Raw genomic sequence first — 14,275 nt, forward strand, 5'->3', positions numbered from 1 at the left:
CTCTTGAATATAGAGTAAATATGATTGTAAAAATAAGTTTAAGTTTATTGGCTGAACTTCTATAGGTTGGTAGGTATAATTATAGAAACATAACCTCAACCACTTTTAATTGTTCCCAAATTTAATTTTTATGCTGAAAAAAATGTTTATTATAACAGTTAAGATAATTTGATTCAAGTGATAACTTTAGTAAAAATAAGAAAGAAAAATTAAACAGATACAGTATATAACTGATACAATTACAAAACAAGTTAGCATACAACATGTGTATAGAACAAACAGATGCAACAAACACTCATGCACACACTGTAAAATACATCACTAGATTTCATAGATTTGTACAGGGAACTATTTTAGACTCACACACATAACTGTTAAAATACAGTGTGAACTTATATTTTGTATCTATCAAAAATAAATCAAATTAATGTCTGCTAAACTACTATATTGAATAATATTAGTAGGAGTACGCATGTTTATTGGTTTTAAGATGTCTTATAGGTCCTAAACAATACATTTTATATGCATCTAGAATGCATATAATGCATTGTTGTTTTGAAGTTTCAATGTTTTATCTCACAACAATCCGTAAATAGATATGAATCAGTAGATATGGGAATCATGATACATTAAAATCCAACATCAATAATGTCACACAAACTTTCACTAGTATTGGTAATATATGAATGAAATTTGTGCTTGAAACTGCTTCTATATAATAAGTCTGAGGAATGGAACAAACTTGAATGATATATTTAGGAGTCGACTTTAATCACCATCTTGAATAAATCTTTCCATAAAAACAACCTTAAATGGTATAACTCTCATGTTTTAGGTTATGGAATTTTGGTTAGACAATGTTTTTTATAGAAGTTACCGGTATCTTAGTTGGTTGAAATAAACATGATTAAACTAAACAAATGTTATAAATTCCTAGTAAGGAATATATGTTAATTTTTTCTTAGCTAAAAACTTGGTCTAATCTTAAAATTGATGTCTTTTTTCAGACCATCATTATTTGTGAATTTAAAATTGAAAATGGTAGAAATAATGTTTAATATGAGATAGATACGCAATCTATATTTGTGTTGTAGCTATTTATCAATGCATATGGAATTCACAAATATTCTGGCTAAACTTGGTATGATGACAAAATCTGAATGTGGGAACAACAAAATTAGTGATTTTAATGGCTATTTCAAAAATATTTTGTTAATTGACAAAACTAACCTGATTAGTAGATTGAAACTTTCTTGAATTAGTGAAAGTAAGAAGTTATAAAATTATAACGTCAAGTAAAAAAAGTTATAATTTTAAATTTGATATATACCAGATTAACTGAGATTTGATAATTAACTGAATATTCATTGAACAATACTCGTTAAAATTTGTAAATACTGCAAATCAAGTGTTTCTATTTTTAATCTGACTGAGGTTATGAAATTACTGTAATTGTCACAGACATGCAAGAAACTGAATTCTGAATGATTTATATTTCTATATTGAGCAAATATAGCAGATTTGTTTTCAGTCTATATACACAGTTCTAACATATACCCTTGAAGAAGAGGAAAAAAATATGATCAGCTTGTTCATGAAATACTTGATATTTTCAAAATAATGTATCAGCTTGTTCATGAAATACTTGATATTTTCAAAATAATGTATCCCTAGCACTAATTAAGCAACCTTAACCCAATATTTTTCAAGTCACAAGTTCAGCTACATTATACAAGCATTTAAAGGTAGGTACTTTATATGGGTATAAAACAGGTTTTTTCAAATCTGATGATGACCCAGACCAATGCCAAATCCATGATTTTCAGGTCTATGGGAGATAAAATGTTATATTTAACTAGCAGTAACACAATATTATTTATAGTAAATAGCTGTCTGAAAAAAATCACTTACAGTATAATAAAACACCAAATAATATGTCTGTCCTTATTTGTCACTTTAAAATTAGTTTATTACAGAACACCAGAACGTAATATGATAAAAATTTCGATATCTAAAATTAAATTATTATAAATTTATCAATAATCTCCCTCAAATGTTTTTGACTCCAGCAGTGAGGTAAAGCACTCCCTTAACCAATAACTGAATGAAAAAAATTTGTTGTTCCATTTTTCATATCAAGTAAAATGGACTAATACATTTATTATATATGAAAGAGTAATTACAATGGTCAGACATTTAAATAAATGCTAACTCAATGTCAGCTAATCACATACAGCCCCTCAAAGAAGTGACTTTCTGTTTAAATCTAGTTGTCTGACAATGACAAAACTATTAACTTGATGTCAGCTAAACATAAACAGCCCCTTAAAGAGGCGACTTTCTGTTTAAATCTAGTTGCCTGACATAATTATTATTCATCTTTCTAAAGGTTGATTTTAAGTATGTCAACCTAAGAAAACATAATCTGAGAAAAATCTTTCGTTTCATATTTTTACCCCTTGTCAACCCTCCCATTTTGACCTCCACCAAAATTAGAATGGCTGACAATCTATTCCATTCTTAGAAAAAATGTCTCAATCAATTTCAAGAAAAAAACAGGTTGTGTCAGAGTACACAATTTTAATTGGCTCTTGGCTCCTACTGTATTACCCAATCAATCAATCGTTTGTTCATGACAAAAACAAAGTTGTACAGGAGATAATAAAATCTAGATATTTAGTCAAAAACAATTCTTGGAATAGAATAAAATTCCTTGATCGTAAGGTAGTGGCTATGTCTGTTCTTATAACTTGGAAGGCTTTAGGATGATTTAACATTAACTGGAAGTACTGGAGATGCATGATAACACTTTGGAAATACACTAAGTTCTTTTATCACATAGTTAACCCAGAAATCAGATCAATAGGCTTTTGGTTGTTCGAGACTCTAATGTTCTATTTATTAATAATTTTAAATTTTCTTCTGTATTTAATAATAAAAAAATTTGTTAAGTTAAAAAAATGTGTAGGTGAACTAATTGTTATAAAAAAATTAAAAAGTGAAACTTGAATTTGTGTTGCGCCTTTTATGAAACCTCAAGGTGCAATTTGTAGCTCAACAGGAATAGCCTGAGCCAGGGTTGTATATGTACAAAGGAACATTTTTAAATATAAAAAAATTTTATAGATAGAAAAGTTTCTTCTTTTACTAAACAAACTAACTAAACATAGTGAAATCTCTGTATTTTGGCTCTATTGCGTAGTAAGAAATCTGCAAATCCCACCAATTAAAACACCCCAGTAACTGAGGTCAGAGCTGAGGGTATTCTCATTGAGCTACAATAGTGGCAAACAATGCGAGTGTACAGGACAAACAAGCGAACAAGCTCTCAAGCAGACACAAACACAGAGAGCAGGCAGATACTGTACTTACAGGGACCACTGTTAGTGTCGGGCGCTGCGGAACACAATAGTGTCAGTCAACAAACAATAACAAACAACACACTACAATAGATAAGCTGTATCCACCTGTATACAAATATTCCTTCAAAAACTTTTATACATAAAAACACTTTGAGTAATGAATGTAAAAATGCAGATTTTGAATTTGACTTTCCTGTTGTTGAGTTTTAGGATTAAACATTAGGATATAGTATTTACTTAACTTCTGCCACGAACTACAATAAGACATTGTTTATTTAAATTCAGAATTCCTGTTTTTAATACTATGTTACATAAAAATCATACCTAATTGGTATCAAACAAACCCAAAAGACGAAGCAGTTAAAAATAAATACAAAGGAAACCAAACTACACAATGCATAACAAAAAATTGTTTTTACTCATAAACTTATTAAAATATCATTATCTGATCTTTTATGTCGTATAGTAAATTTTAACCTGTGTACAACCAAACACTATAGGTTTTTAAAATGAAATGCGAAAAATGCTTGAAGCAAATTATTAGTCAAAGCAAAATAACCGACCTGTGCTGAAATCCACAGCGAACTCCTCGTAAGGGTCCCCAGCCACGATGCTGTATATGAGTTTACGTCCAAGCGGAGATTCAGCCTTGATATTGACAGGGAGAGGAGAGTGGAGGGAGACATCTTCGGGAGTGGAGACCGAGTAGAACTGCTTGTCGAACACCGGCATAGACCGGTCCACCACCTTCACTGTCACCGACACCTCGGTGGAGCAAGGGCTTTGGCCTGGAACACAGGTCCTTCGGTGTCAGCAATGCAGACAAATAACAGTGCTATAGAAGAGATTGGGTTCACCCCACTTTTGGTCAGTGAAATGAAAAATTCATTACCATTAGATATGTAATTACATATAAAATAATAAGTACTGTCCTGTATCTTTTCTTCAGATTAGTACCCCCTCTTGATTAGTACAATGAAAAATAATTTGAAGTATATAAGAACTATTTAAATTCAGTGTTTCTACACTAAAGCCACAGTAATTATTTACAACTGTACTGTACCGCACAGCTAAATAAAACTCCTCAATTAATTAACTTGATGAATATGCCTTATCATATTCTATATGGTCTGTACTACCACATTCACTATATAATAAACGATTGTTTTTACAAACATAGCTTAAGGTATGATAAACTTGCACATTCCCCTTAATGTACAAAAGAGTAATGAAAATTCTTTATTTATTTATATCTAGATGAAGAGTACACCACTTTGCTTATGAGATGCATGTAGGAGACAGAAAACAAGGAACTTGTCCCTCCCATCCTTTTGTAAGTCCCCCACTTTGAAGGCTGACTATTATACAAGAAACCGGGAATCCATAAGTGCATATATATATATATATATATATATATATATATATATATATATATATATATATGCGATTCAATATTAATTGAAATTAAATAAGGCTATTGTCATTTATACAAATTTAGTGTAAATAAAGTCATTTGACAGGTATTTGGTCTTCCGATCATATGTTAGTTTGGTTATTTAAACACATATGTGAAAGAAACAGCCAAATACAAAATAATTGAATCGCAAAAAGTGAGGGCTCTGTGGTGTAATGGTAGCACATTCACCCGGCAAGTGAGAGATCTATATATTCTAGTAAAAACACTGTTTCTGTTGCAACACAACAATGGAAAATGTGCATCACCTTAAAATCACATAAGTTAACAACAGTTTCCAATTTTTCCACTCTGTCTTTGAAATCAATTTGCCAGTTGTGAAATTGTATTTGAGTTTAGGTATGGAAAGTCCCATTAGTGAATTTTCTGTACTATCTTAATGTAGCATAAATTACTAACTGACCTCCATCGTAGGCTGCAATGCTGAGGGTGTAGTCCTTATTATGGGACTCGAGGGGTTGTTTCAAACTGATCTCTCCGGTTTTCCGACAAACTCTGAACAACTCTCCGTGACCTTTCATCAGCTCGTAACGCACTTCCCCATTCTCCCCTGAGTCCAAGTCTACCGCATGTACCTACCAAAGTGAGCAGAAATAATAACATTGATGCACATACACTATTACCAAATTTCTGTGAACAAAGATCAAAAGTCTGTACTGTTTCATTGTATAATAATATAATGAGTACTACTTGTTTAAAATCTTGAATTGGTGATCAAGAACAATTCATATATATCAGAAACTCTTTATTACAAAATTTCTTAGAGAAATGTATAGCATCATATATATAGTATTACAACAGTAACCCGTAATTAAGCTTAGTTTATTACAACAGTAACCTGTAATTAGGCTTAGTTTATTACAACAGTACCAGAATATAAAAGTTATTACATTTTGCATAGAGAAGTACTAATTTATCTTACTATATTAATTGTTTGTATAAAACAAACAGTACACAAGTTTTATGCAAATTGCATTATAAATATGTGAGTTTTTAAACACATAAATTAATAATGATAGATATTCAGCTGTATTTGGGCCAGTGGCTTTCAAGAGTTTGACACTGTCAAATTCATTTGATTCATAAAACTATGTGATAGAATTCTAAAACTAATACTTTCACATACTAATGTGAAAGTTCATCTTAATTTTTGCTCCTGTGAAACATAACCTCACATACAAGTCGTAATAATCTCTCCTCTTTCTTTCTCACACATTCTTTCAGTGTTTATTCCTGATACCAAATATAAAATTTTGTTTAAATAAATTAAAATGAAATAATTTTTTGTCAAAATTTATTTCTGAATATATTTTCCAACTTGTTGTATACTCCCTGCAGATTTTGAGGGTTTGAGTTTTATGTATCATAGTTTTAAGAACCGATTTCAAATTAGACTTTAGAAACAGAAAAATAATTTATATTCAGAATAAATTTTAACATGGCAGGAATACAAACTTTATTACACGTTATCAAAAAGTAGTTTATATATTTTATTTTGAACAAAATTAAAAGTATTTCATTTTCAATTTTTAGCTTTGTCACTTGCAGTCTAATATTTTATGAATTAAAAAACTTTAAATCTTTTCCAAACAGTTTTTAATATATATTATAATCACTTTAAATCACTATTTAAATTCAACTTAGTCACTTTAAAACCACGCTTTATGCAGCAATTTTAAATTTATCAACTTTTGCAGCTACAGGTATAGAAAAATATTTGTTACGTAAAAAAATAAATAAAATACTTTTAGTGGGAATATTTGTGAGATCAATTGGTAATATAGTAAGTAACGTTATAACTAATGCCTCTGTGTGTGTATAGACATACTTTAGTGATCACATCGCCTTTCTGAGCATCGATGGAGACCACAGCATAGTAAGGCAAGTTGACAAACATCGGACAGTTGTCGTTGATGTCCAACACAGTGATGTTGACTGGTACCTGGGCAATACGAACAGCATCGCCAAACTCTTCACTCCGAGCCTGTGGTTGGGGACATTTCAGACATTACAAATCAATACACCTTTCAGAGAGAAATTAATAAACTACTACAAAAAAAGTCATTTACAAATACGCTGCTATGGGCTTAACTAAATTTTAAGCACTATTTGTCATGTATTACTTCACAAAATATATACATCGGAAAAGGAATAATTGTATATTTCTATTCTAAACATCCTTTAGTTTCAATTTGAAATGTGCATAATTGCCAATTAATCTGTTTAGTTACATTAGCTACTATCAGAGAAAGTCCTCTAAATTGGTAGTTTCCAAGCCCATCAAAATTAAGCGGTTTCCACATCGTTTCATACATACTTTTGCAGCTACAAGTACAAAAGAATATTTTGTGATATCAAAAATATAAAATGTTTTCAGTGGGAATATGTACGAGATTAAGCAAATAAAAAAGTGGTTTCCATATAACTCAAATTCCTAACATACAAAACATCACAATAGAAAACCAATTAAAGCTATTAGTCATAACAATTGATAGAGATCTTAACTGGACTGATCGTATATAAAGAGCCTAACCAAAAAACTTGGATCTGGAATCTATGCAGTGAGAAGAATTAAGTGCATAGAAGGACTGGGAGTAGCAAAGACGTAGCATGCTGCTGTTGAATCCCATATCAGATATGGCTCATCAGTGTGGGGAGGAACATCTCAGCACAAACTTAACAAGATCTTAGTACCCAAAAAAATAGGCAAGAAAGACACACAGATCTAGGGTCAACAGAGAGATGGAGAGAAGCTAATGACTGTAATACATGTACTCTGTAGTTGTCCAGACAGCTCAAGAGCTAGAGACACTCAATCAGACAACACCCGAAGAGAATATGACTACCTACTTCCTGGACACCACAGTCGACTGATGCAGCAAGAAACCATCTTATGTGTAAAAGAAAATCTGCAATACCCTGCCACATAATATGAAATAAATTCGGGAGAGTGGGAGTTCAAGAAAGGCCCTCAAGACTGAATTTACGTGGAGAGAGTCTTGTACATATCGAAAGAATACTTTGATTCATTAAACCCTTTCATATTGTAAAACTTGGGAGAGTGGGAGTTCAAGAAAGGCCTTCAAGACTGAATTTAAGTGGAGAGAGTATTGTATATATTGAAAGAATACTTTGATTCAGTAAACCCTTCCATATTGTAAAACTTGGGAGAGTGGGAGTTCAAGAAAGGCCCTCAAGACTGAATTTACGTGGAGAGAGTATGGTACATATCGAAAGAATACTTTTATTCAGTAAACCCTTTCATATTGTAAAACTTGGGAGAGTGGGAGTTCAAGAAAGGCCTTCAAGACTGAATTTAAGTGGAGAGAGTATTGTATATATTGAAAGAATACTTTGATTCAGTAAACCCTTCCATATTGTAAAACTTGGGAGAGTGGGAGTTCAAGAAAGGCCCTCAAGACTGAATTTACGTGGAGAGAGTATGGTACATATCGAAAGAATACTTTTATTCAGTAAACCCTTCCATATTGTAAAACAAGACTCCAAAAGATTTTAATTGAATGTACATTTTCATGCCATTACACTTCTTTATGTTGTTGTAAATAGGGAACTTTTAACTATTGACTATGTGTCTCTCTGTAAAATGACTTACGCATATGTGTACTTCAGGATTAGCTATGACCAAAAGTAGTGACTAATTTTAATCAAATTCAATGGCATATAAGTGTACTTGTTGATAATCTAGATAAGCATCTACATCGGGAATCAGAACCGAAATTGTGAAATTGTGTCTAGTTTGTGTGTTAAAGGATGGAGTGTCTAGTTTGTGTGTTAAATCTCTAATTTTCTTTGAAACTCGATTTAAGGATGAAACGTTATTCTGAGTAGAGGACCTGGACAATAAGTTGGTAATGGTCCTGGGTTTCCCGATCAAAGCGCAGCCCGGTGGTGCTCACAGCTCCCGAGGTCCTGCCGATCTTGAACAGTGGCGAGGGGTTCAGTATGGAGAACACGAGGTGTTCGTTGAGTTGGCTGCCCAGCACGTTCACCACCGCCACCGTCAGCGGTTTAGTCGAGTTCTCTAACACCGATCCCTGGTAGATCGGCCGCTGGAAGACTAGCCCTGAGTCAGAGCTTCGCTCCCACTTGATGTTCACATGGCTGGACAAGTACTTCAATTGAACAGATAATAAATACAAAATACCAGACATGTCTATCACTATTTACGTATTTTACATGGTAAACAGGTAAGTTTATTCTTCACACTAACACGTGTGTTTTGGTCTAAATCCTCAAGTATGTATACAAAATCAGGATTTAGTTATTGAGTTTTTCAAAAGATGCTATTTGTGATATTACAAATTCAAGGTGATTATATTCAGCAATTTAATGATGATTGTTGGTGTTTTTTAGAAAACAATTTTTTGATTATGAGCATTATTTTTCAGTTAAAAATCACAATTTGTTGGATTTTAAAAATGTAGATGGTAAAACATGTTTTATCCCTTTTAGTGCCAGAGATAAAATAAAACCAATGTTGAAAAGTGCCGAGTTATTTTTTGTGTGACTATGCGAATAGTGCCAGAGAGTTTTGGACGAAAACGCAAGGTTTTAGAAGAAGATGTGTATAAAATATATTTTTTACCATAAAAAGCTTCTGTTTACTTCTTTTTAAAGGTAAATGTACTAGGTATCAAAAACTATTAAACATTTAAATTTTTATTTTATTTTTAAAATAAAAAAATCACTTTAAACAGCAACATTTCCACGAGAACAAAATAAAAATCAAGTTTGGGGGAAATAATTATTATTACAAAATTTCATTTTGAAATTTCATTACTTTCATGATAAATAGAATATAAATACAACCCAAAATCAAGTGTAATAACTTAATATTGTACCGTAAACAAAATGTTTATAAATAGTTAATTGCTAGAGATTATTTTACTAATATACAAGGTTTCATAAAAAAATTCACTTACAATTTATTTTTGATAATTAAAAGCTTCTTTTGAATTCTTTTTAAAGGTAAATAAATTGTTCATCAGAAAATATGTAACAATAAGATGTTTATATAATTTAAAGAAATACAAAATAATTTTTAACAGTGGCTTTTCAACGGAAACAAAATAAAAATCCAGTTTAAGGTAAAATAACTAAGATAAGAAAAATTTATTTTTTAACTTTTAATACTTTTATGATAACGAGCATTAAAAAACACCTTAAAATCATGTGTCATAACCTAATATTGTACAATAAACACAAATTATACAAATTATTCAAGCGCTAGGTTTGTTTTGCTAAAAAAACGCAGGGTTTGGGAAAATATTCAGTTAAAGTTTATTTTTCACTATAAAAAGCTTTTTTTTAATTCTTCTCAAAACTTTAATACTTTAATGATAAAACAATGCACAATCATGTGTAATATAACAATAATTACTAAAACGAAACTCAGAACAAACATAACCTTATTCACGCAATTTTCAAACAAACTCCACAACACTGTCTTCATGGACACTCGGAAGTGACTGTCAACACTTTCTTATTAATTTTAATATATAATATAGCTTGGAAACATTTTAAATAAATAAAAACTCACAGTTATATAACCTATTCGTTTCGACACCGCGATCGCGATCGCGATCCAACTGAGAAAGTGTTGTATTTTAATAAGTTGTTTACGTCACATAACAGGGTTAAAAAGTCGAAATAATAGTTGAAAAGGTTAGTTTAGTTAATGTATTGGCATTTTGTATGACATTATTCAGTATGGGATAAGTTATAGAGGTACTAAAAATGAAATAGAAATCGTCTCGTTCCGAGACTCCGGCACTCAAGCGTGTTTTTAAAATCGTCTCCAAGCGAGATCCCTGGCACTCAAAGGGTTAAATATGAAAAGTTAAATATTTACAAATCAAACAGATGTAACAAATCTAATCAGTGTTAAACTATCCACAGTACAATATGATCTCTACAATAAGGTAATTACATTTTCATCCATTCCATCATATATTTTTGTATAATGGAGGAAGCAAACACGAAGCGAGTAAAGCAAGATTCTCTGTTATGAAGTAAGACTTACGCGTGTGACGTATATTTGCCATCGGTGACAGCCACTCGGATCCTGTGAGGAGCTGACCGAGCTCCACGTGTCGTGTCGCGCACGATGATTGCTCCCTTATTCTCCACTATCCTATAGATTCCATCTTCATTACCACTGACAATCGAGTATCTCAGAGTCGTCAAACCTCGGGAGTCTCCGTCAGTCGCGTTCACCTGAAATATTATAGAAACGCGTATTGGATTACAAGAGAATGAAGAAACCAGCGAGAACACAGTGCGTAATTGCTCGTAAAGTTATTACAACATTTGAAAACTAACAGGTGTACACATAATATAGCTATGGTGAGGAGGGTTAATCTAATACGAATATTGAACTCCATTCTACCTTCCGTTTAGTGCAGCGTCTGATATCTAACTCAGTTACAGATTCGACAACTTAACCTGGAGTCCACGCACATCTGAAGAGAACTAAAAAAGAGGGGCAACGAAAAAGTTCAAAACAAACTCCTGTTAATAATTAATTTTTGAATTCTTTTAGATTCCAACAATAAAATAATTGTGACAGTAGAAGCCTTAATTTAATGTACAGATTCAATTATATAATAAAACAATTCTCACGTTCTACATTTTTTGTGGTAATTATATAAAGGAACATCAAAAAGCTACGGCATTCCTATGAATGTTCTTTACATTTCATGAATACTAATATTATTTAGTGTCTAGATGACCGGCAGTACCTTCCAGTTATCTCAACCAGAAATTGCATATCTCTACATAATTTTACCAGACATTTGTCACCTTTCAGTGATAAAAACCGTGTAATTCTTTCCAGTAGTACTAGATGGTTTTTCAGACTCCAAGGAGAAAAAGGACCCCCTCTAGGTTAATCCTGACTAAGTGATATGAGAGTATATTAACCCCTACCTGAGCAATTACTACGTTTTTGTAAGTGGGCAGTAGCACAGAGGCATTATACTCCGAGTGAGTAAAGACAGGTGGACAATCATTAACGTCAAGAACAGATATCTTGACTCGTGCAGTGGTCTCGCTGGACATCCGTGGCTGACCCAGGTCCGTCACTCGCACACCGAACTTGATCACGGGCATCGTCTCGTAGTCTAGGCTCATCACAGTGCGTATAGCCCCTAGAAACACAATAGAATAGAACACGATCTTGAAATTCTCTTAACAGATAAGAAAATAAAGTCAGCCAATCATATATCAAAAATATTAGAAAAAAATAGTTATGCATTGTTTACACGCACCTGTAGTAGAATCGATATGGAACATCCGCCGCGCTGCCGGTTCCACAATGTCGTATTGCAACAAAGCATTCACTTGCGAGTCCGAGTCCTGGGCAGATATGACAAGAGGAGCACTGCTGTTAGTCAGCACGAGGGAACCTATCATAGCATCTTCTGCGACCGAGCCGAAGTAGTTTGTCTCCAAGAAGTGAGGAGGATTGTCATTGCGGTCCAGGACGTGGACTATCACCTGGCACACAGCTTTTGCTCCCGCCTGAAGAAAAATTATGAATTTAATAAAAAAATGTTTTGGAATAAATTTTATTTATAATTTCTTTATTGTCTTATGATAAGTTCTTGATGATCAGTTTAGTGTCTACACGTTTCAATTGATCCATTCCTCTCCTGTAAAGCCAAATAAATAATTATTTAGGTCGGAGGCTTAGGATAGAATATTGGCCACTTGATTGAAACTAAAAAACACATTAAACCATTGCGGATGACTGAGGAAATATCTCTTAATGCAGTAACTAATATAGCAGTGCACGATGACAAGCTCAAGTCGGAAAAGCCATCTGCTTTTAATTTTACCTTCTATTAGTTCTAACAATGTCTTGTAGACTGTGTGAGCACCATTACTAGTTTTCATCAGCAATTTTTGCAACGGTAACTACTGTTGCACTTTTCGGTATCAGTTGCGCGTATTTTTACATACTGTTAAAAATGGAAAATTTATTATCGAATTCGATCAATATTTATTAAAGAGTGTTAGGTAATGAAAAATGAAATATTACAATAGTTCATGAAATATAATTATCTGTTTTAACTATATGGACAAAAATGCGTAACTTATACACAAAGATATACTGCAACGTACAAGTTTTCCAGCGATGTGGCATCAATGTTTTGGTGCTAGCACATAACTTAATTCGTGACTGCTGGACTCGAATGGCGAAACTAAACAATCCACAATTGGTTAAAGGATTCTTACTAATGTGCTTTGTAACTTTATTCTGTAAATATAGTATTTTTGTATCTTATGATCCTTTATAACCGGATATGTCTAATTTCAATTACTGGTTTGGGATTAAATGTTGTAAATAAAGACAGTAATTTTGTTCATAAATATCTATTGAAAAGGAAGAGGATGCTTACCATGTTGGTAGCTGTGACACTAAGGTTATAGATGCGGACTGTCTCGTAGTCCAGAGGCCAGTTGGTGGTAACTATGCCAGTGCTGGGGTTGATGCTGAAGCGGTTGTCTAGGTCGCCTCGGATGATCTCAAACAGCAGAGACGAGGTGCTGCGAGCCTCCAGGTGCTTTACCACCGTCCCGGTCGGCTCTCCTTCGTACAGCTCTGCAGCCACCTCTCGCTGAAGGAACCTGCACCGAATGTCAACAACATATTACTATCAAATTTGAGGATATGGACTTTTCCAAACACTCTTTCATAGATAAATATGCGTTGTCCCATCCTAGATTCCAGAAGAACTGTGCTCGTATTGCCATGAACCAGCCACATCAACTGATGGTTGTAATGGTATGGCCTGTTTGAGGATCAGGACTTTTCCAAACACTCTTTCATAGATAATTATGCGTTGTCCCATCCTAGATTCCAGAAGAACTGTGCTCGTATTGCCATGAACCAGCCACATCAACCGATGGTTGTAATGGTATGGCCTGTTTGAGGATCAGGACTTTTCCAAACACTCTTTCATAGATAATTATGTGTTGTCCCATCCTAGATTCCAGAAGAACTGTGCTCGTATTGCCATGAACCACCCACATCAACCGATGGTTGTAGTGGGATGGCCTGTTTTGTATGCCTTATTATACACTCAAATAAAAATGTCTAGTAGAACCTTGTTTATAGATGAAAATTCTTTGATCCTAAAAAATAACTCATAAACACTGTTGATGTGCAAATATGTATATATTTTTTAAATTTCGTATGTATCATATATCTATCGAGCTGTTGACATGAAAATTTGTTATACTTATATAGACCTTTAAAATGATTAGAGGAATTGTCAATGCCTTAATTTTTTGTTAGAAATTATGAAGCATTTAAGATGAAGAGGATACATTTAAGTGACACCAAGGATAAATATCAGGATAAATAGCCCCGGTGTTAATATTAGTCTATACTTAATGTTATAATATGTAGAAC

At 32.9% G+C, this 14,275-nt stretch overlaps 1 protein-coding gene across 1 annotated transcript in view; it reads right to left on the minus strand.

Annotated features, from left to right (window-relative positions):
- LOC124358588 (fat-like cadherin-related tumor suppressor homolog) overlaps window positions 1-14,275 on the minus strand; it is a 116,370-nt gene that overhangs the window by 50,064 nt on the left and 52,031 nt on the right. Inside the window, exons 17-25 of the mRNA XM_046810892.1 lie at window positions 13,260-13,488; window positions 12,126-12,378; window positions 11,785-12,005; window positions 10,880-11,073; window positions 8,691-8,958; window positions 6,665-6,820; window positions 5,240-5,411; window positions 3,926-4,150; window positions 3,373-3,396 (exon numbers count right to left, since the gene is read on the minus strand). Coding sequence (XP_046666848.1) covers window positions 3,373-3,396; window positions 3,926-4,150; window positions 5,240-5,411; window positions 6,665-6,820; window positions 8,691-8,958; window positions 10,880-11,073; window positions 11,785-12,005; window positions 12,126-12,378; window positions 13,260-13,488 — 1,742 coding nt within the window. The remainder of the gene's footprint in view (window positions 1-3,372; window positions 3,397-3,925; window positions 4,151-5,239; window positions 5,412-6,664; window positions 6,821-8,690; window positions 8,959-10,879; window positions 11,074-11,784; window positions 12,006-12,125; window positions 12,379-13,259; window positions 13,489-14,275) is intronic.

This window comes from Homalodisca vitripennis, chromosome 3 (genome assembly GCF_021130785.1).
Source record: "Homalodisca vitripennis isolate AUS2020 chromosome 3, UT_GWSS_2.1, whole genome shotgun sequence".
Taxonomy (NCBI): Eukaryota; Metazoa; Arthropoda; class Insecta; order Hemiptera; family Cicadellidae; genus Homalodisca; species Homalodisca vitripennis.